The sequence below is a fragment of the Nicotiana sylvestris genome, chromosome 10 (genome assembly GCF_000393655.2).
Source record: "Nicotiana sylvestris chromosome 10, ASM39365v2, whole genome shotgun sequence".
Classification (NCBI taxonomy): Eukaryota; Viridiplantae; Streptophyta; class Magnoliopsida; order Solanales; family Solanaceae; genus Nicotiana; species Nicotiana sylvestris.
In genome coordinates, this window is record NC_091066.1 from 157,247,837 (window position 1) to 157,267,386 (window position 19,550).

At 36.0% G+C, this 19,550-nt stretch overlaps 3 protein-coding genes across 4 annotated transcripts; all 3 read left to right on the forward strand.

Moving 5' to 3' along the window:
• The first annotated feature begins 179 nt into the window (after positions 1-179).
• Positions 180-1,027, forward strand: LOC104223439 (F-box/FBD/LRR-repeat protein At1g13570-like). Its single transcript, XM_009774885.2, has 2 exons — positions 180-812; positions 980-1,027. The coding sequence occupies exons 1-2, from the start codon at positions 180-182 to the stop codon at positions 1,025-1,027; spliced, it is 681 nt and encodes a 226-aa protein (XP_009773187.2).
• A 9,732-nt stretch (positions 1,028-10,759) lies between these two features.
• Positions 10,760-12,308, forward strand: LOC104223436 (F-box/FBD/LRR-repeat protein At1g13570-like). Of its 2 annotated transcripts, XM_009774880.2 has the most exons (3): positions 10,760-11,372; positions 11,469-11,633; positions 11,777-12,308. In XM_009774880.2, the coding sequence occupies exons 1-3, from the start codon at positions 10,983-10,985 to the stop codon at positions 12,047-12,049; spliced, it is 828 nt and encodes a 275-aa protein (XP_009773182.1). In that variant the 5' UTR covers positions 10,760-10,982; the 3' UTR covers positions 12,050-12,308. The 2 variants fall into 2 exon arrangements, with proteins under 2 accessions (XP_009773182.1, XP_009773183.1); XM_009774881.2 differs by lacking the exon at positions 11,469-11,633.
• A 2,324-nt stretch (positions 12,309-14,632) lies between these two features.
• LOC104223435 (F-box/FBD/LRR-repeat protein At1g13570-like) lies at positions 14,633-18,766 on the forward strand. Its single transcript, XM_009774878.2, has 4 exons — positions 14,633-14,749; positions 17,028-17,874; positions 17,972-18,136; positions 18,238-18,766. The coding sequence occupies exons 2-4, from the start codon at positions 17,050-17,052 to the stop codon at positions 18,547-18,549; spliced, it is 1,302 nt and encodes a 433-aa protein (XP_009773180.1). The 5' UTR covers positions 14,633-14,749; positions 17,028-17,049; the 3' UTR covers positions 18,550-18,766.
• Positions 18,767-19,550: the final 784 nt, after the last annotated feature.

Below are 19,550 nucleotides of genomic sequence, written 5' to 3' on the forward strand. Positions count from 1 at the left end.
TTATGTTTGATCACTTAACTGGTTGCTTTTCTTGGTAATTGAAGGATTCTGCAGTATGTCTTCTAATTCCTTTCTAATTATTACGTACTCTACTGAAATTGTTTATGATCGTCATATGCTCTATCCAATTCTGCAGAGAACTTGATGGCTTCTTTGTGAAGGAAGGAACTTTTTTTTATATGCTCAAGTTCTATCGATTTGATGAAATTGTCACCAAATCTCTTCTGCTACATCTTGGTGAAATAGAGAGTTTTAGAGTACGCATTCCTTATCACATTTCATTGGTGCTTCCTGATATGAACAAATGGATATTATATTTATCTTGGAGGAAAATCAAGAAATTAACCTTAACACACAAGTATGTTACTTATCGTCATAAATTACCTCCATATTTCTTCTCTTGTTTGGATTTGACATACTTGAAGCTCCATAATTTTGTTCTTTCAGCACCACTAGAGTTTAAAGGCTTCCTAAATCTGTACCGATTACTTCTTAAGGGGGTTGAGTTTACGGACAACTGTTTCGAAAGAGTTATTTCTAGCTGCCCTGTTCTTAAAACACTTTCATTGCACCGTTGCTTTGGTATTCACCATTTTAATATCACTGGTTCTAATCTCAAGAGGTTCCTTATCAAGGACGATGAGAAATTCAAATCAATCTCCTTAGAGAATGCTTCTAACTTGTCTGAAGTGTCTGTTTCATTGGAGAGAGTTGTAACAGGCAGGGAAGGCAAACCTGTTTCTGATTTGGGTACACTTGTGGATACCCTGCCTAAAGTCAAAATACTTCGTCTTAATGGCATGTTTCTGCAGGTATTTAGTGCTATATATTGAATTATTTCTACACGGCCTTTTGTTCCTATTACTTTAACCAAGCTTGTATTTTACCTTCACAGCTAACATTATAAGGGTTCCAAGAATTCTTAATTTTTTTATTTAATGTGATTAAATTGTGTTTTCACACATCATTAATGTTTCAGCTCCTAGATGAAACTCCTGTTCTGCCAATGTTATCGCCATCATCATAATCTCTAAAGATTCTTGAACTCAAAAGGTGTGAACTTTATGGACTTAAATCCAGTATCTGTAGCTGTCCGCCTACTTATAAGTGCTCCCAACTTGCAAGAACTCTATGTAGAGGTAAGTTGCGAAGCTCCATCTAATTCATGATAATTTGTTTTGGAAACAAATAAGCACTTATCATGTTTCTGCTTTATTTTTGTGTAGGCTTCTACAATCGAGCTAAACCAGGAACAAGTCTCCGATTATCTAAAATGCTTGGACTGCACAACTTTTCCCCTTAGCAAGCTTCATCTGGTCAAATTAACGAATATCTCAGCTTTCATTCCCGAGTTTGAGTTTATCCGATTTATTCTCTTTAGCTCGCCATCACTTGTGACAATGAACATCCTGGAGCACCCAGAACTTGAAGCAGAAAAAGCATTGAATATAGCTAGGAAGCTGCTCCAGTTGCGGCCACCATCAGCAGTGTCTATAGATTTCTCAAGGGACAGCAAAACATAAGTATCATAATCTGAGTTTCAGGGAACTGGCATTGGTGCATGATCTGTGGGATGTTGACGTTCCAATTCTTTTGGTTGGCTAGGATAAAGAATTCAGACGAAATACTTAATTATGTGCAGAAGAAAAGAATTTCCCCTTTAAGTCATTCTAGCTAACAAGATGCATGACATTTATAGCAAGTTTGCTAATGCTTTACTTGCTGCACAGCTGACATTTATGATTTGAATTCTTAGTCCTTTTCTTCAATGCTTTGTGGTTTCATATTTTCGTTTTGTATTTCAACAAAGTTATTGTAACTTTGAGCAAAGTGGCTTTCTTAAGTTCAAAATATTGAACCATTCAATGGTGTACTAACTTCGAACCAATGGTGCTTCGACTTACATATGTTTAGTGAAACTCAGTGGCGAAGCTAGGAATTTCATTAAGGAGAGTTAAGATATAAAGAAATAAACTAATCAAGAAGTCAAGGGGTGTCAATACATAGTATATATACATATTTCAAAAAAAAAAAAAATCTAGCTACACAGTGTAATTTTCCAACAAAGGAAAACTCTTACAAAAGCCACGTCCACCTTCTCTCTAGGAAGACTGTGAATAGTGACACAGACACTATTCACCGGACCATAAATCCGGCGTCCGGCAGTGGAAAATTACAAGATTGGTGTCAAAAGAACCTCCTACTCTTTGCGCACAATCCCCAATTGGTTTCATAGTCAAATTCATAGCCAATTGTTCTAGATCTTAATTTCTTTTTTCGCGTGCACTGTAGCATCGAGAATTTCCAGAAATTCATTTCTTCATCAGATGTTTTGACGAGAATTGAGGCAACCATGGATGCTGTGAGCTCTCCCCAGCCTTTGGCTGTGGGAGAGACAAATCAAAATACTAATGAAACAAATCCAAACTTGATGCCAAAACAATCATATGCTGCGCTGATTCAAAAAACGAAATCTGCTGCAACCTCGTCAAAACTGGAGTTAACTCATGTCCATATGGTTCATGGAGAACCAACTGTAGAATTCACAGTCGAAGAGGTGAACACTTTCACCATCGAAGAAGGACTGCATCAGGCAGTAATTCTCAAATTTTCATATGGCAAACCAGATATTCAAGAGTTACGACAGTTAATTCCGAAACAATTCGACGTTAAAGGTTATTGCAACGTTGGACAGCTAGAATTTCGTCATATCTTGGTACGTTTTGATCTCTTTGAAGATTATGTTCAGGTTTTGTCAAGATCTACTGGGTATGTTAAGGCGAAGGGAGATGAATTTTTCTTTAGGACGTTTCCATGGACGTTAGGATTCAATCCTCGTGAAGAAACTTCAAGAGCTGTGGCATGGATTTCTTTGTCTGATTTGCCTGCAAATTTTTTCGCAAAGAAATCTTTATTGTCTATAGCTTCAGCAGTAGGGAAACCTCTTGCAATTGATAAAGCGACTCAAGATCGAACAAGACCAAGTACAACAAAGGTTAAAGTCTTGATTAATTTATTAAACAAACATCCTAAGAGAGTTCGAATAAATATCGTTGACAAGAATTCTGGGAGAATTGTGGAACGTTATCAGCAGATAGTGTTTGACAATCTACCAGAATACTGTACTTGTTGTAAGCACCAAGGGCATGATGGAAACTCATGTCGTAGGAGGATCGAGGATGGTAAGGAAACTGCTGCTCGAGGAGATGTAGTGGAAGGCTTGGGCAGTCTTGACAAATTAGCTGGTGATGCCAGGGATTACCTTAATGCAAAGAGAGCTGTGCAACCGAGGGATCAAGAGGCAAAGGAAAATCCTATAGAAGAGGTGTTGAAGTTGGACAAAGGACCTCCTAAACCCTCTAGAGATGTCCCTGCCTCTACAATATTTGCACGAATGTATCTAGCTACTGCTGGTGCATTGAAAGCTGCTGCAGATCGAGCTATAGGTAATGCACCTCATGTGAATGATGCAATTGATAGAGCAGAAGGAGATCAGCATGTTGCAGGAACTGGTAATATGGATATGGGATCAATGCCTTCAGGTGTTAAAGATGGTGTTAGGCTAATTCACAAAATAATGCTGAAGGTGAGCAACAAAAAAAATATACATGGCAAATCTCTGACAGAGCAGTAGCTGCCCAGATTTTAGGGAATAACAAAACTGGGAAAAAGAGTTTGTTAATGGAAAATAGTACTAGGAAGGTGTTTGAGGATAGTAAGAGAGGATCTATGAACAAAAATGAGGGAGTTTGGAAGGTCGTAACAGGTAGAAAATCCCCTTCAAAGAAGGAGGTTTCACCAAAAAATCAGACCCAAGATTTTCGACGAAATAACCTCGGCAATGGTTCCAGCTCAAATTCATTCGAAATTCTTGTTGCTGCTGGAGATTCAGAAACTGTTGCAACATGAGTAAATGAAAGTGGGACGTGCAAACAAATTGTTCCAATAGCCAACAATGAACAAGAAGGCCCAGGCAGTGTTGATTTTGGAAAAAAGTTGGGTGTTCGACATAAGGATTCAAAGAACAGGTTGGGGGCTGAACTAATTGGTATTCAAGCACACATTTCCAATGCACCTACTCTACATTTCTCCAACCCTAATGTAGAACAAATAATTAAAGATGCAAAGAATGAAATGCTGTTGAAGTCTACTTTGGTTAAACAGCCCTTGGTCACCTTGAATACCTCCGTATTTGATGTTCCCTCTAAATCAGTGGAATCCTTTGCGGAGTTTGAGGGTGAATCTGGACAGTTAATGCTAGCAACTGGAAACAATAATGATGTTATACAAGCCAAGGTGAGGGAAACGGCTATTAATTACAAGATTTGGCGTGACCAGTGTGAGGATGATGATGAAGAACATTGGGGAGATGGCTTTATTGGATACTCATCGGAAGAGGCAGACAAGGAAGAAGATCATTATAGTGCAGGTGAAGAGATTGACTCAACACCATTTTCAAAACCTGAAGGAGCAGCAACTTCCAAAAGCAAACTGAACGTTTATGCTCCAGTTTTTCTGCCCAGAAATTCTCCAGCTGGAAGCTCAAAGCAAGCTGCAGCAACACAAACAAAGCGGGTAGTTCCAGTTGCTAATGATCGAACAACAGAAGCAGTGATAATTGGACAGCAGCAAATAGTTGAAACCAACCCAATCCTTGATGTAGAGCAGAAGCAGCTTAATCCAAACCCCTCAGCTACAATTCCTACTGATGATCGAGGAGCAACAGTAACACTAAATACTGGACAGCAGCAACTTGTGACAACCTCCACAGCTTTTTCAGTAGAGGAGAGACAGCTTTTGGATGCAATGCAACAAAATGATGCGAACGCTCGGAACAATGTAGCTGGAGTTGTTACTGAATCTGGGCAGCAGCAACAACTCATTGCAAACACTGCAGCTGGAGGTGTTACTGAATCTGGCCAACAATATGTGGTGACAACCAAACCAGCTATAATACAACAGAGGCAACATGAATATTTGGCTAGCTTTGAATCTGGACAACAACTGCAGAATGCTAACACTCCACTCCAACAGCAGCAGCAAATAGGGAACACATCAAGAGCAGCAGTCCATTCATCAAATTCAAGAGAACAACAGGACATTACTGTAAGCAATATGACTGGACAACAACAACAACTTGAAAGCACACCAAGTACTGCAATAATGAACTCAAATGCTGGACAGAAACAACAAGAATCCAGTACTCCTATGATTTCTGAGGAAGATAGAAAACTGCATGATGCATTGGCAGACTCTACACATCGAAACTCAGTAAGTTCAATGCAAATTGTTAGTACAGGAAATGTGAGTAAAAACAGGAATACAATGCAAGTTATAAAGCAACATCACAACACGACAAATTTGGCAAATACACAACAAGGAAATGTTTTGATGACACAGGACCTCGTCGACAACTATCCGCATCCTGTGAATGTGGATAGAGATATGTATGAGGAAGGAGAAGAGGATGATGTTTTGAAAGAATGTCGTGCACATGCAGCAAAACAAGGTGATTTATCTCCTATGCATAGCAGCAAAATAATGAAAGCACATACAAGGAAAAATAGTTGGGACGAGAAGGTTAGTGATTTTTTAAATGCTAGGCGACCTCCAATGAGAGTTGCCAAACAAAAGAAGGCTGCCCCAACTACCTCAACGAGGTCAAACCATTCAAAAAAGAAGTCATGATTTTTGAAGACATTTTGAAGAGTTGGGACAGTAATGACAAAGAATTACAAATTGAAGAATTTACAAGTTTGGGCAAGAAGGGACAACAATTTAATTCCTTCTTCATTTTATTCTACTATTATGTTAGTATACTCATTTGTAATATCATCACAGAGTATGTTATAAACTCTGTGATGATCATTGAATATTTGATACTCTCCAGTTCTTATTTTTTACATGCATGCTAGTAGGTGAGACTATTTTACGCCTCAATAGGATTAGTAAGATAAGGTCTAGCCCGGTTTGTGTTACATTGGTCTTATGCCTTTGGAAATTATCCGCACGACTATGAGATTATATGCCCTCGTGAGACTTTGCAGGCAGTTTACCATGAATCCTCTACATGAGGCTGCCATAGGCTTTGTGAGGCGCAGAGGAGTGATTATATAGCCAAGGCATATGGGTAACAATACCGGTGCTATTGTCCCCCTTATTTGTACTATTCCTAATTGTTGTATTTTCTTTTCTTTTTATTAATAAAAAACTAGCCCTAGGCGCTTGCCTAGCGGATTGCGAAAAATAATAAGAATAATTTTCCAACAAAGGGTTGTCAGTTGACACCCCTTGAATGCATGTGGCTCGGCCACGGAGTGCAAGGATGAATTGTTATATACAATAACTAATTGTTATATACAATAACTGGTGAAATTAATTTACATAGTAATTCCAACACTATCAATGATTTCAAGTGTTCTTGCTCAGCCAGTTTGATGATCCTTTACTCAGAACAGGGAGCAGTGTTTTTATGAGGGAGATATTAGATGGTATTTCTCCGGCTGGTGACAAATAATGCACAGATGTTATGTGACTGATTTGAATCTAACATTTTGTTAAAGTTTCTTAGTTTTTTGAAGAGCCAAAATGAGGGAAGTAATCCAGCAATCACACTTCTCTGCATGGATCTTTGTTTTCATTTAATGCCTTTCCCTAAAATTTTATATTCACCTTTTCAAAGGCTATTAGTATTTAATATTTATTACGACTATACAAAGGCTATAATTATTTCTGTCATATTAATTTGGACAACCAGAAAAGGTTTCTCCTGCAAATTAAAACCAACTTTTCACATCAACGCCGGCCAATTTACAAAGTTTAGAAAAAATGGAAAACTTTAATTTTGAGACTTATATTTTTGAATATGTCATAATATTAGTGTTTTTATAAAAACTTCCCATTATGGGTGAAATAAAAAATTAGAATTAAATTGTTTCCAAATTAGAAATGGATTATTCTTTTTGGGATTGATAGTTTGTTTGGCCAGGTTCTAAAATCAGCTTATTTTGAGAAATATTTTTCTCAAAAGTGCTTTTCACTTTTTGTGAGAAACAGTTTCTGTTTGGCTACTTAATTTGAAAAGTACTTTTGAGTAGCAATTAATGTTTGGTCAAACTTTTAAATAGTGCATCTAAGTGTATTTTTCTCAAAAGTGTTTTTCAACAAAATACTTTTGGAGAGAAGTAACTTTTTTCAGCTTCTCAAAAACTGCTTCTGTTTCCTCCTCAAAAACATTTTTTTCCTTCCAAAAGCTTGGCCGAATACCTTAATTTTAGAAAAGAAAATACTTTTGGCCAAAAAAAAAAAAATTCGCCAAACAAGCTATGACTCAAAGAGAAATAGGTTCACATTAATTAAAACGAATGGAGAATATTTTCTTAATAATAATAATAATATGTGTAAATACAATTGGCTTACTCTGCTCGAAAAATAATTCGACGGAAACATCAATCATGATATAAAGTAATGTCTTAATTCCATCGCGCCTATCCCAAAATGAATACACAAGCCAAATTATGACAATACACTGGCACAGATGCAATAGAATTTCCTATGTGCTGTGAACTTTTTGGTTTACATTTGTTGCTCTTTGCATTCTCTTTAGTCCAGTATTGTTTTATTGTCAAAGAATACTACGAACTTATACGTCAGAATTTGATCAAGATTGAACTTTAGGGGAGTTCAAATGAATGCGCAAAATCGAATCAAACTTATTATCATAATCAGGTCATCTATAAAATATTTACAAGTAATTTATATGATAAGATTTGATTGGTAACATGCCAATTAATCATTAATCATAGGTTAAAATTATTGACAGTGTGATTTTTTTTTTACATTAACAGTATATGTGATTAAATACTTGTGCCGATGTCATTTGCTAAGTAGTACCGTTATTGCATGGAATTAGGGGGTGCTTGTCGGGCGGATCAGGCGGATATTTATACTTAACAACCTGGCTTATCGGTTATCGGTTTATAAATATAATAATCTACCGGCCAATCAATAAGACATCGAGCATATTGGTAACAGATTAGCGATTATCGGGCAGTTTATAGGCTTAATCAAATAGACAATAAAAAAGACTTAGAGAATTATTGATAAGGAAAAACTTAGGATATGTCACATTCAATTACCATAATGAACATTTATCTTGAAACTTATACCTGATTAAATATTTTGTACAAAACATAATCCGAATAGCGTAGGCAATAAAAAAAACAGGGAATATATATGAAGCCATATTAAAATTTCCGACAATAATTTTTTAAAGATATCAGTCTGGATTCTACTATACAAACAAAGGATCGTGGAAACTCACTTCCTCATAGGAATAAGTTTCAAAATCCAGCAGCTTTAGTTCATTCTGACACAGAAATCAATTTAGATGATAACTCTCAAGAATAGAGATTCTTTTGTTCTCTTCTCTCAAAAATCTTTTATTGTGCTCACCCTTATTGGTCTCCCTATAAATTCCCATGGATAAGGATATAGAATTTCAAATAGTATTTTATATACATAGAGGTAAAAATATAAATATAAAAATTAATAACGAGTTAACGGTTTATCCGATAAGAAAAATGAGTAATCCACCTCTAAACTGTTAAACCGTTAATTATAAAATCTCAATTCGTTCACCAACAATTACCCCGATAACCTAATATCAATAAGCCAATTTTACGATTCAATTAACAGTTACGCTTCGGTTTTGAATAGCCCTACTTGAAATTATGTGTTTCAACTAAATGCTTAGGAGTGTTTGAAAGTTCTCTATAATAATTCACCTCAATTTTCATTTGATAACAATAATGATATATGACTAAATGCTATTAGAAGACCACATGGTAAAAAATTACCATGTATCCCATGTTTACACTAATTTATCATTGTTAAGTAATAAATCAATTGAAATTACACTTACTTAATTATAGTTAGGTGATAAAAGAATAGGCGGAAGATACGTATTAGGTTATCATAAGTTTGATAAATGCAGAAATGTTTTTACTTTTTACCATGAACTTAGTTATTTCGGAAAAGGAGTTCAATTTTTTATGCACAAATATTTTGAAGCTCCCTAAGGTCAGGAATGGTTAAAGCAAGGAAGAATTGCTTTGTCCAAGTTTAACAATATTTGAGGCGTTGAAAAGGAAATACTACTAGTAACTAATTAAGTTGGAGTAAAACTAGGACTCTTAATCTGATGCTGTAAAATATGTATTCGGGATTTTTTTTTTATTTTTTTATATATATATATTATAGTAACTTTGGCTTATTAATCCCTTATTTGGAAAATTTTATTTTTCAACTTATGTATAATTAATATATATATTAGTTATACACCATATATATTCAGTACTATTGGTATACATAAGAAATCAGAATATTAACAACACCACGATTCTTAATTTATGGATTAGCATGTATAAAGATAGAATTGGCCTTTCAAAATCTTTTTCAAATCCCCTTTTCGATATTTTTGTAAAGAACGTGGAGAGTATTTTTGTAAATAAATAATTTTGAAAGAATATGCAATTCTGTTATTTTTAATATACTAAACCAAACAATAAAACGTTCTACTTCCATCTTTTTCAATATTTGGCCTTTGGTAAGCTTAATATCTGTTTCTCGTCTTCTTTCTATTCCGCAAGATGTTAACTCTTCGAAATAAAGGCTCCCTCTTCTCTTTTTTACAGTTGTTGTTATATGTTTACATGATTTTTCAGTTTCATTTGTATTTACAAATTGCCAGAGAAGGTTAGGGTTATGTAAATTGTGGGAATAAAACTATTAAGCTTATTTAGACTACTAGTTTGATGTCATATACAGATTTATAGCTTAAGCGCGGTGAAACAGTCAGGTTTATAAGCTTAATAGAATCAAAAGGTGATGGGCTTCTCGTTTCTATTTTTTATTTCATATTTAATTTGTAGGGGAGTCTTGGAACAACAGTAAAGTTGTGTTCGTGTGACCTATAGGTCACGCGTTCGAGCCGTGAAAGTTGTTTCCGTGTGACCTATAGGTCATGAGTTCGAGCCGTGAAATCAGTTACTGATACTTGTATTAGGATAGCCTACCTACATCACACCCCTTGGTGTGCGGCCCTTACCTGGACCCTGCGTGAATGCGGGATATTTTTTGTGCGCGCGGGTCTGTCCCTTTTTTTAGAATAAGAAATCTGTATAATCCTCTATGTTCATGCTGTAGAAATCTTTTTTCTTTGATGGAACATGTTATAAAACAAAAGCTTTATCTTCTTTTTTGTACTCTTTATAGATGTTGGTTTTGTCGGGTATGTGCAGGCGTTCAATGATTGTGCTTGGCGTTTGGTGCAGCTATAGGTTCTGTAATTGTGTTGAAATACACTTAATGGTGCTAAATATGACATTAATTTTCAGTTCTCATTATTGTGGAGTGAAGATACTAACAGTAAAGACATTTTAATTTGACAGTTTGAACAAGCCAGATAGTGTTGGAGATTCCTCACCTTTCTATTCTTGTTTATTGTCTACAGGTTTTGATTGGCGAGAATATTATCATATGATGCCTCCTGACTACAAAAAACATTGTAGTGAAACTTTACCTCTCGATATGCTTAGCAACCTTTTTTTTCCGAGAATGTAATTGATGATATTCTTACGTGTTTGCCTTTACGAGATGCTGTGAGGACAAGCATCTTATCGAAGCAATGGAGGCGTAACTGGTGCAGACTTCCAGTGTTAACGCTTGATCAAGCACTTTGGGAAACAACAAATAACTCAATACCCCTTGCAATTCGGTTTAAAGACATTATCTACGACCTTTTGACCCTCCATGTCGGACCAATTACTAAGTTTACCCTCTCCAGTATTGCTAATCTGGGAAATTACCCTAAAATTGACAACCTGGTATCTTTCCTCTCAAGAAGCATTCAACATCTTTCTCTTCAATTTCCCAAGGATAACCCATACAAATTGCCTTCTTCATTTTTCACATGTTCGCAAATGAGACATTTGAGACTCCAAAATTGTTCAATTCAGCCTCCATCTGCCTTCAGAGGATTTGATGAGTTAGTTAGCCTTGAACTGTATGACATAACATTTTCATCCGAATTGCTTAATATTTTAATCTCTCGTTGCCCGTTGCTCGAGAAGTTGGTGCTGCAAATCTCAAGTATTTTAAACCACATCCAAATTGATGCTCCCAAGTTGAGATCCTTCGACTTCAGTGGCGGTATAAATGATATTTCGTTGATGAAAGCACCTCTTCTTGAGAAACTTTCACTTTTTAATACAGCAGTACCTTCTGGGAAGGCTGGACAACTTGATCTTGCCAAGTATTTTGAGTCTTTTCCTGCTCTCGAGCATCTCAACTTAGATTACCTTAGTGTCCAGGTAAATGTTGCACCGTGGCTTCAGTCTAATGCATTTTCATAGATGTACCATCTTTTGGGCTTTGAGTGTTCCTGATTTACGATGTTCTCTTCTTAGTTCTTGGCTCTAGCATCAGGCAACGTACCAGCAAAGCCTTCCTCTCCTCTTCTTTGTCTTAAACATCTTTGGTTAACCACCATTTGTCTGGATGAATTAGCTGAGCTGTCGTATGCTCTTTGCTTGATAAGAAGCTCCCCGTATTTACAAGATATTCAAATGAAGGTGCTAATGAAGTTTACTTCTCTTTTTTTTTTTGGGTCCTTTGTTTTGAATGTGTTCTTCTTTATGTGGTGATTTGCTTATGTTCATAGTATTTCTTTCTATTATTTAATTTATGAGTTATTGATTTTCTTTATCTTTCTTAGGTGTATTATGCGGCATTGATTGATCCTGTGCGCGGTGATGTTGTCAATGATATTCCTGCAAGCTTCTCAGATGTGACACTGAATCACCTCAGGGTTGTTAAGCTTGAAGGTATTACAGGCACAAAGCCTGAAATTGAGCTTATCAAGCTTCTATTAGCCAAGTCTCCTATGCTGGTGAAAATGCTAATCCAGCCCAACAAAGGAAAAGTATTTGCCGAAACGAGACTAAAGGTACTTTGCAGAGATAACAAAATTTCCAAGAGCATCACCTAAAGCAGAAGTTCACTATAACGTAGATAACAATCTTGTTTCATCGCTAGTCTTTTATCAGACAATGATATTGGCGTAAATTTTGTAAGTTAAGATGAACAGATGTTAGTTATGGTGTATGCAGTAGTATATGGCTGTGTTTTGCGGACATACACCAATCTTCGAGTTGATGTTTTGGGAATGCTGTTTACGTTGTTAAAAAGCTAAGGTTATTTACATTTCATCCTGAACTTGAATGATGTTCGAAATGAGATTTCGGTATCTGAATTTATACTGTGGGTTGTTTTATTTCAAAGTTATGTTTTAGTTTGATTCTCCACTTTGATCAAACTGCTGTGGCAAGCAGAGTTATGTGTAATTTGATTCTCAAAAAAGGGCAGCCCGATGCAGCAGTAAGCTCTCGTATGCACGGGGTCCGAGGAAGGGTCAAATCATAAGGGTCTATTACACGCAGTCTTACCCTGCATTTTTGCTAGAGGATGTTTTCACCGCTCGAACGTGTGGCCTCCTGGTCACATGCCAGTAACTTTACCCGTTACACCTAGACATGAATATTTGTCATAAGTATTTTATGCCAGAAAAGTAGAGCCATGTTTTTCAAGCTCCATATCATTGAAAGAGTTAAAGCTTGGAGATTTAGTACTAGTGCCAAATTGTTGATTTTACATTAGCTAGCACTGAGCTGCTATGCAACTTCACTTTTAGTTATTCAATGTGTTATATCAGTATCTTATTTTATTTGATCTTCATATGGAGAGTTTCCTGTTTTTCATATTGCACCAAAATTTTGTTTCACCTAGGTGAATAGTGTTAAGACATTGAAAATCATTTGAATATTTTTCAAATAAAGAAAGAGATACTGAAGTACTAATATAACCTATTTTGCAAAAGAAGAAAAGTAATGGAAAACTGATCTCTTGATTTTTTAGCCTCTATTTAATTCCCTGTAATATATCTCATGAAGATTTTAGGGAACTTTATAATCATAATGCTTGTTATGTCTGGTACATTTTGTCAAATGATATTACAATTGGGGCAATATTTGAGAGTTTTTAGTTAATTTAAGGAAAAAAGAAACTTAGATATTTCTGGGGAAAAAAAGAGTTTTTTCTTCGTAACAAGTTCTTGACGCTAAGCTAAACAAATACATTCAATTGGGTATGAACATAATTATACAACAACAACAACACAACATACCCAGTATTATCCCACACTGTGGGGTCTGGGGAGGATAGTGTGTACGCATACTTTACCCCTACCTTGTGATATAAGCACCACATAAATGAAAATATAGCTAAGGAGATAATACCAAAAAACCATATAAAAGTAGAATAAAACGACAAGATAGTAAGGTGATCAACAATGAAAGAAAATAATGGTTAGTCATAAAAACGTACTACCAACAGAAAGCGAGACTGTGTGTCAATACTACTGTTGTGAACACTCTAGACTACCTACTCTACTACCCTAATCCCTGACCTCTATACCTTCCTATCAAGGGTTATGTCCTCGGTCAACTGAAGTTGTGTCATGTCTTGCCTAATCACCTTTCTCCACCCCTTCTTGACCTACCTCTACCTCTTCGTAGTCCCTCCAATGTCAACCTCTCACACCTCCTCACCGGGGCGTCTGTGCTCCTCCTCCTCACATGACCAAACCACCTAAGCCACGCTTCTCGCATCTTGTCCTCAATAGAGACCACACCCACCTTGTCGCGAATAACCTCATTTCTGATCCTATCTAACCTGGTGTGCCCACACATCCATCTCAACATCCTCATCTCTGCTACCTTCATCTTCTGGACATGAGCGATCTTGACTGGCCAACAATCAGCCTCATACAACATCGTTGGTCTGACCACCACTTTGTAGAACTTACCCTTAAGTTTTAGTGGCACCTTCTTGTTACACAAAATACCGGAAGCAAGTCTCCGTTTTATCCATCCCGCCCCAATACAATGTGTGACATCTTCATCAATCTCCCCATCCCCCTGAATAATATACCGAAGGTACTTAAAACTTCCCTCCTAGGGATGACCTGCGAGTCCAGCCTCACCTCCTTCCCCTCCCTGAGTCTCGCCACTGAATATACACTCCAAGTATTCTGTCTTGGTATGGTATGAACATAATTATGTAAGGTAAAATTAGAGTTCTATGTCTATACACACATATATGAGAGTAGAATTATTGGAGTGGAGACAAGTTGGGGTGCCTGCTTGTGTACACCCAAAATCGGAGGGCATCTTTGTTAGCTGAGACCAAGTTTGAGGGCATGTTTATGTATTATACCAGTTTAAAACTAAATCAAAATGACAATATTGATCTTTATATGTCTCTCTTTTTTACTTGTGGTTCCCCTGTATTGCTTCTAATTTTATCTCCCAACTCTAGCTACTGATTAATGGTTGATATATAAAAAGGTAAAAATTGGCATCTTAGTCAAAATCTTGAATTTGGCACATTTGGTATTGGCATTCTAAAAGAATCTATAACAGCTATATAAGGGCCTAACTGTAGTTTTACCAAACTAAATAGGAGGCAGTTGCAATTTATCCATCTTAAACTTCAAATGTGTATAATACTTTTGTGGACACTTCTCTCTCTTCATTTTCTTCAACACTGAACAGCTCCCATTGAGAAAACTGAATTAGCCATCAATCAGAGAAGTAACTATAGGAGTGAGTACTTCACAATTCATCCTCAGGTTCTCATCTTTCTATTTCTCTTTTTTATTTTCTCACTTACTGTTTTCTTCATTGTTAACACAATTCATGTGCTTTTATTATGTGTTTTGGTTCAGTAGAATTTTGAAATCAAGATTGTATTTTTATTATCTGGGTGTAATTAAATCAGCTGAAATTCAATTGGGTTTTGCTTATAACTTGATGGGGGTTAACGATGTCATTGATGTCAAGTTGGCAAGCGTAGGCAGTAGCATAATTTTTTGTACAAGCCGAGCCCTAGGGTTTTACTCTAATGGTAAGATCCAACAGGTCATGTGTAGGTTTAAACATAATTACTGAGATAAAATTGGAGTTCTATTGTAATATTTAAATTACAGCGTAGTCTACGAGTCGAAATGAGAGGGAGCCAATGGTAAAGTTGTCTTCGTGTCAGCTATAGGTCTTTCAAGCTATGGAATCAGCCATTGATGCTTGCATCAGGGTAGACTGCCTACATCATATCCCCTTGGGGTGCAACACTTACTTGGACCCTGCATGAACGCGAGATGCTTTGTGCACCGGGCTGCCCTTAGTCTACAAGTCAAAATGAAGTCAAGTTTATGAAGATTTTTAATATTTTCTAGGTAAAATGTGTACCTTCATAATAAATCAAAATAATGAGAAATTTATTGATGAGTGTTGGGTGAAAGGTGAAAGTAGGAAAATTGCTCTGAGGCAGTGTAACCTCAATTAAGGATAGGTGTGAAGATCGAGACGTGATTTAAAAGTGGCGAACCCAAAGAGTTAAGGCCAAAGTACTTTTTGAAGACTTCAAAAGTACAAACAGTGCCCAGTAGCGCATGGCATGGCGCTGAAGAAAATCTAATAATCTTAGGTCTAAGCTTGAAGTGCTTCTATGCTTTTCTTTTTAATCATTTCTTTTGTGTCAAGATGAATTCTAGTCTGTTAGAATGCTTTTATCTTCTGTTAGTACTCTTTTTTCTTGGGTATGTGAATGCGTTCTAATTTCAAAGTGTTAGCTGCAGCTACTAGGTTCTATATTTTGTTGAGATGAGCTTAGTATTGTTTAATATGACAGAAATCTTTATTTTCTTTTGTGGTTATACTTGCCAAGTAAGCTCTGGATTGTGCTAATTGTGCGAATAAAGCTGTACTAAGCTTACTTAGCTATTCAGATTTTAGTAGTAAAACTATGAGTTCAAATTCTTAGCATTGATGGTGTAAAAAATATTAATGCAATCATGTCACTTAAAAGGTAATCGCGAGTTAATTGGAACTATCTCATTTTGATTTAATGGCTTTGGAGTAGGCTGAAGCATTCAATTTTGGAGAAAGATCATTACGGCATTGTAGTTAGACAAGAGTAAGATCAGTAAGTTCTAAAAAATTCTTGAAGATAATGTGCGTACACAATTGGTTTACTCAGCTAGAAAATACATGCGATGTAGGCATTTTAAAATTGTGTGGCCTAAATCCATGTACAAGTTAAATTCTGACAATATTTGATACCTCTTGTACAAAATCCTATGTCCGGTACTCCAAGGATTGAAGGCTGAAGTGCTTATCCATCAACAAAGTTCTCTTTTTATTTTCACTTTCATCTTCATTTAATAATGATAATAAGAATCGGCTAAATGCTATTTTAAAGGTTCTTTCACCATTAATTTTAGGATTTAAGTAATATATACTAATAGTGTAAAATTTTACATTATCGATTAATTTTTACATCTGATGGTTGATTACCAATTGACATTTATTAAGTAATTAACTAATAAGACTTGATAGTTTAAATATAACCCGGTACATGTTCAAGAATCTAAGCTTGTTTAAGTGCTAAAATGGTATTACTTCCATCTCGACTTAACAATATAGTATGACGCAGCTATTAAGGTAAAATGCTGTCATTCCTTTTTTTTTTTTTTGGGGGGGGGGGGGAGGTGGGGAGGATTAAAACGTTCTTTTATAATTATGGAAACTCGAGTTGGGACGTAGAGTGATGAGCCCAAAGTGCAAGTAGTGCTCAAAAGAAAGGCTATTTCTATCTTCTTCGATCTTAGATCTTGGTAAGCTTAATATCTGATTCTTGTCATTGTTTTTTCTCTTCATTTTTGTAATCATTAATTCATTCTCTTCGTACGATGTTAGTTTTCGAAAAAAAAGGCTCTATCCTCTTTTTCGAAACACGCTATCTGTTCTTCTTACAGTTGTGGGCATGTTTATTTTACAATGTGAACATTAGTTCTATCCAAATAGTTTAGTGATCTTCTTCATCTTTGTACTCTTGTTTATTTTGTGCAGATTCTTATTGGCAAATATTTATATGATGCCTCCTAAGGGCAAAAAGCAATATCACTGTCAAATTTTACCTCTCGATATGCTTAGCAGCCTCCCTGAGAATGTAATTGATGATATTCTTCTGCGCTTGCCTTTACGAGATGTTGTGAGGACTAGCATCTTATCAAAGAAATGGAGGTATAACTGGTGCAGACTTCCAGAATTGGCTCTTGATCAAACACTCTGGATAACCAAAAAGGATTTAATGTACTTTGCACATAAATTCACAAAGATTGTCACCCACTTTATGAGATTTCATGATGGACCAATCACAAAGTTCACCCTCTTCATTCCTTATTTGGAAAGATCTCCTAATATTGACAAATTGATACGTTTCCTCTGTAGAAATGGCATTCGGCATCTTGTTCTTAGACTTCCAATCAGGGGTAACCTGTACGAATTGCCGCCTTCATTTTTCACATGTTTCGAGTTGAGGCATTTGACTCTCCAAAATCTTTTAATACTTCCTCCACCAGCCTTCAGAGGATTTGATAGGCTAATTAGCCTGGAATTACGTGATGTTACAATTTCTTCCAAGTTGCTTGAAAGTTTAATCTCTCATTGCTTGTTGCTTGAGCAATTGGTGCTGCAGATCTCAAGTGCTTTAAGCGAAGTCATTGGAATTAACGGTCCCATGCTGAGATCTTTTGACTTCACAGGCAGTATGAGTTCTATCTGTTTAAAAAGTACCCCTCTTCTGGCAAAACTTTCACTTACGCATAGGGAATATTATGTGGCGGCACGAAAAAGTAATATTGCCGAGTTTTTTGAGTCCTTTTCTGCTATAGAGTACCTCCACTTAAATGACATGGTAAATGTTGCTTCATGGCTTCATTATATTGCAGTTTCAATGATTGAACATCTTTTGGGCTATGAGTTATCCTGATTTTTGCCTCTTTTTTTCTAAGTCCTTTGTTGCAGGAGCAGGTGAAATACCAACAAGGCTTTCGTTTAATCTTAACTGTGTCAAACATCTTCGCATATCTAGTATTTTTCTGGGTTGCTGGGATGAGGTTGCATGCGCTCTTTGTCTGATAAGAAGCTTTCCATTTTTACAATATATGGAAATTAAGGTTCTCTTGGCTTTCTCTTTTTGTATAGTGGCTTTCTAATTTTGGTACTCCTTAAATCATCTATAAGCTTAGGGAGTTGAGTTTTTGTTAATCTTTCTTAGGTGGAGCGCGATGACAATGATATACCAGCTCTCAAATGTCTTGATGTGGAATGTTTCTCAGATGTGTCATTTAATCACCTCAGGGAAGTTAAGCTAATACAAACTAATGGCACAATCCCTGAGATGCAGCTTATGAAGCTTTTGTTGGCCGTGTCTCCCGGGCTGGAGAGAATGCTAATCGAGCCATGTCTAGTTGAAGATTCTGCAAATGTCAGAATACTCGCCGAGCTAACAAAATTTCAGCGGGCATCACCTGAAGCAGAAGTTGTCTATAAGTTGGATAAGCATCGATATTATGACCATCCTGTTTGATCGCCACGGCACTTAATCAGATCATGATCTTTTGCAAAAGTGTTTTGGGAGTTGAAGGGAACAGATAGAAATGAATGTTGATGTACTTGTATAAATCTGTGTTTTGCCAATTGCCATAAGAGTGAAAGAAGTATGAACATGAGTTTGGGGATGTAAATGATTGTGGATATATGGTTTCTTTTGACTTTGTCATTACAGTTCTTAGCTTTTTACTTTACTTGGGTTATAAATGTTAGTTACCATGTGACCAGGAGGTCATGGGTTCGAGTCGTGGAAAAAGCCTCTTGCAGAATTGTAGGATAAGATTGCGTATAATAGACCTTCGTAGTCCGGTTCTTCCCCCGACCCCGCGCATAGCGGGAGCTTAATGCACTAGGTTGCCTTTTTTTATTTGATTTCTAATGTGAATCAAGTAATATCTTAAGATTCATAAAGCAATGTTGATCTTCGCATCTAAAACTTGGTCTTCTCATTCTTAATTAAGTACTAACTTGTTATTCAAGGTATTATGTTTTGACTGTCAAATACATTTGCATATTACTAAAAGTACTAGTACAACAGTCAATTAATACATTTTTTAAATTAAATGTGAAATAAACAAATGTGTAAACTGTAAAGTTAAATCTATAACATTTGTATTTTACTAAAAGAACTAGTACAACAGTCATAGAAATACATGCTGACTCGATATCTGGTACTCGATAATTCTGTAATAATTTTGCACTTTTAAATTTAAATAATTTGACACTAGTTTTTTTTTTTTTTTTGTGTGTGTGTGTGGGGGGGGGGGGGGCTACAAATAGAGGATAGTCCATAGAAAAGTTGGCATTGCACTTGACAATTAGTAAAAGTATGAAATTCTAAATTAAAATATTGATCGATATTTTCACTCGTTAAATATATATTTCATAATTGTTGATCATAATTGTAATTAAAATTAATATGTTCTTTTTAATTGCTAGGAACATCTTTATACTTTGAAGACAATTTTATTCCTTTTA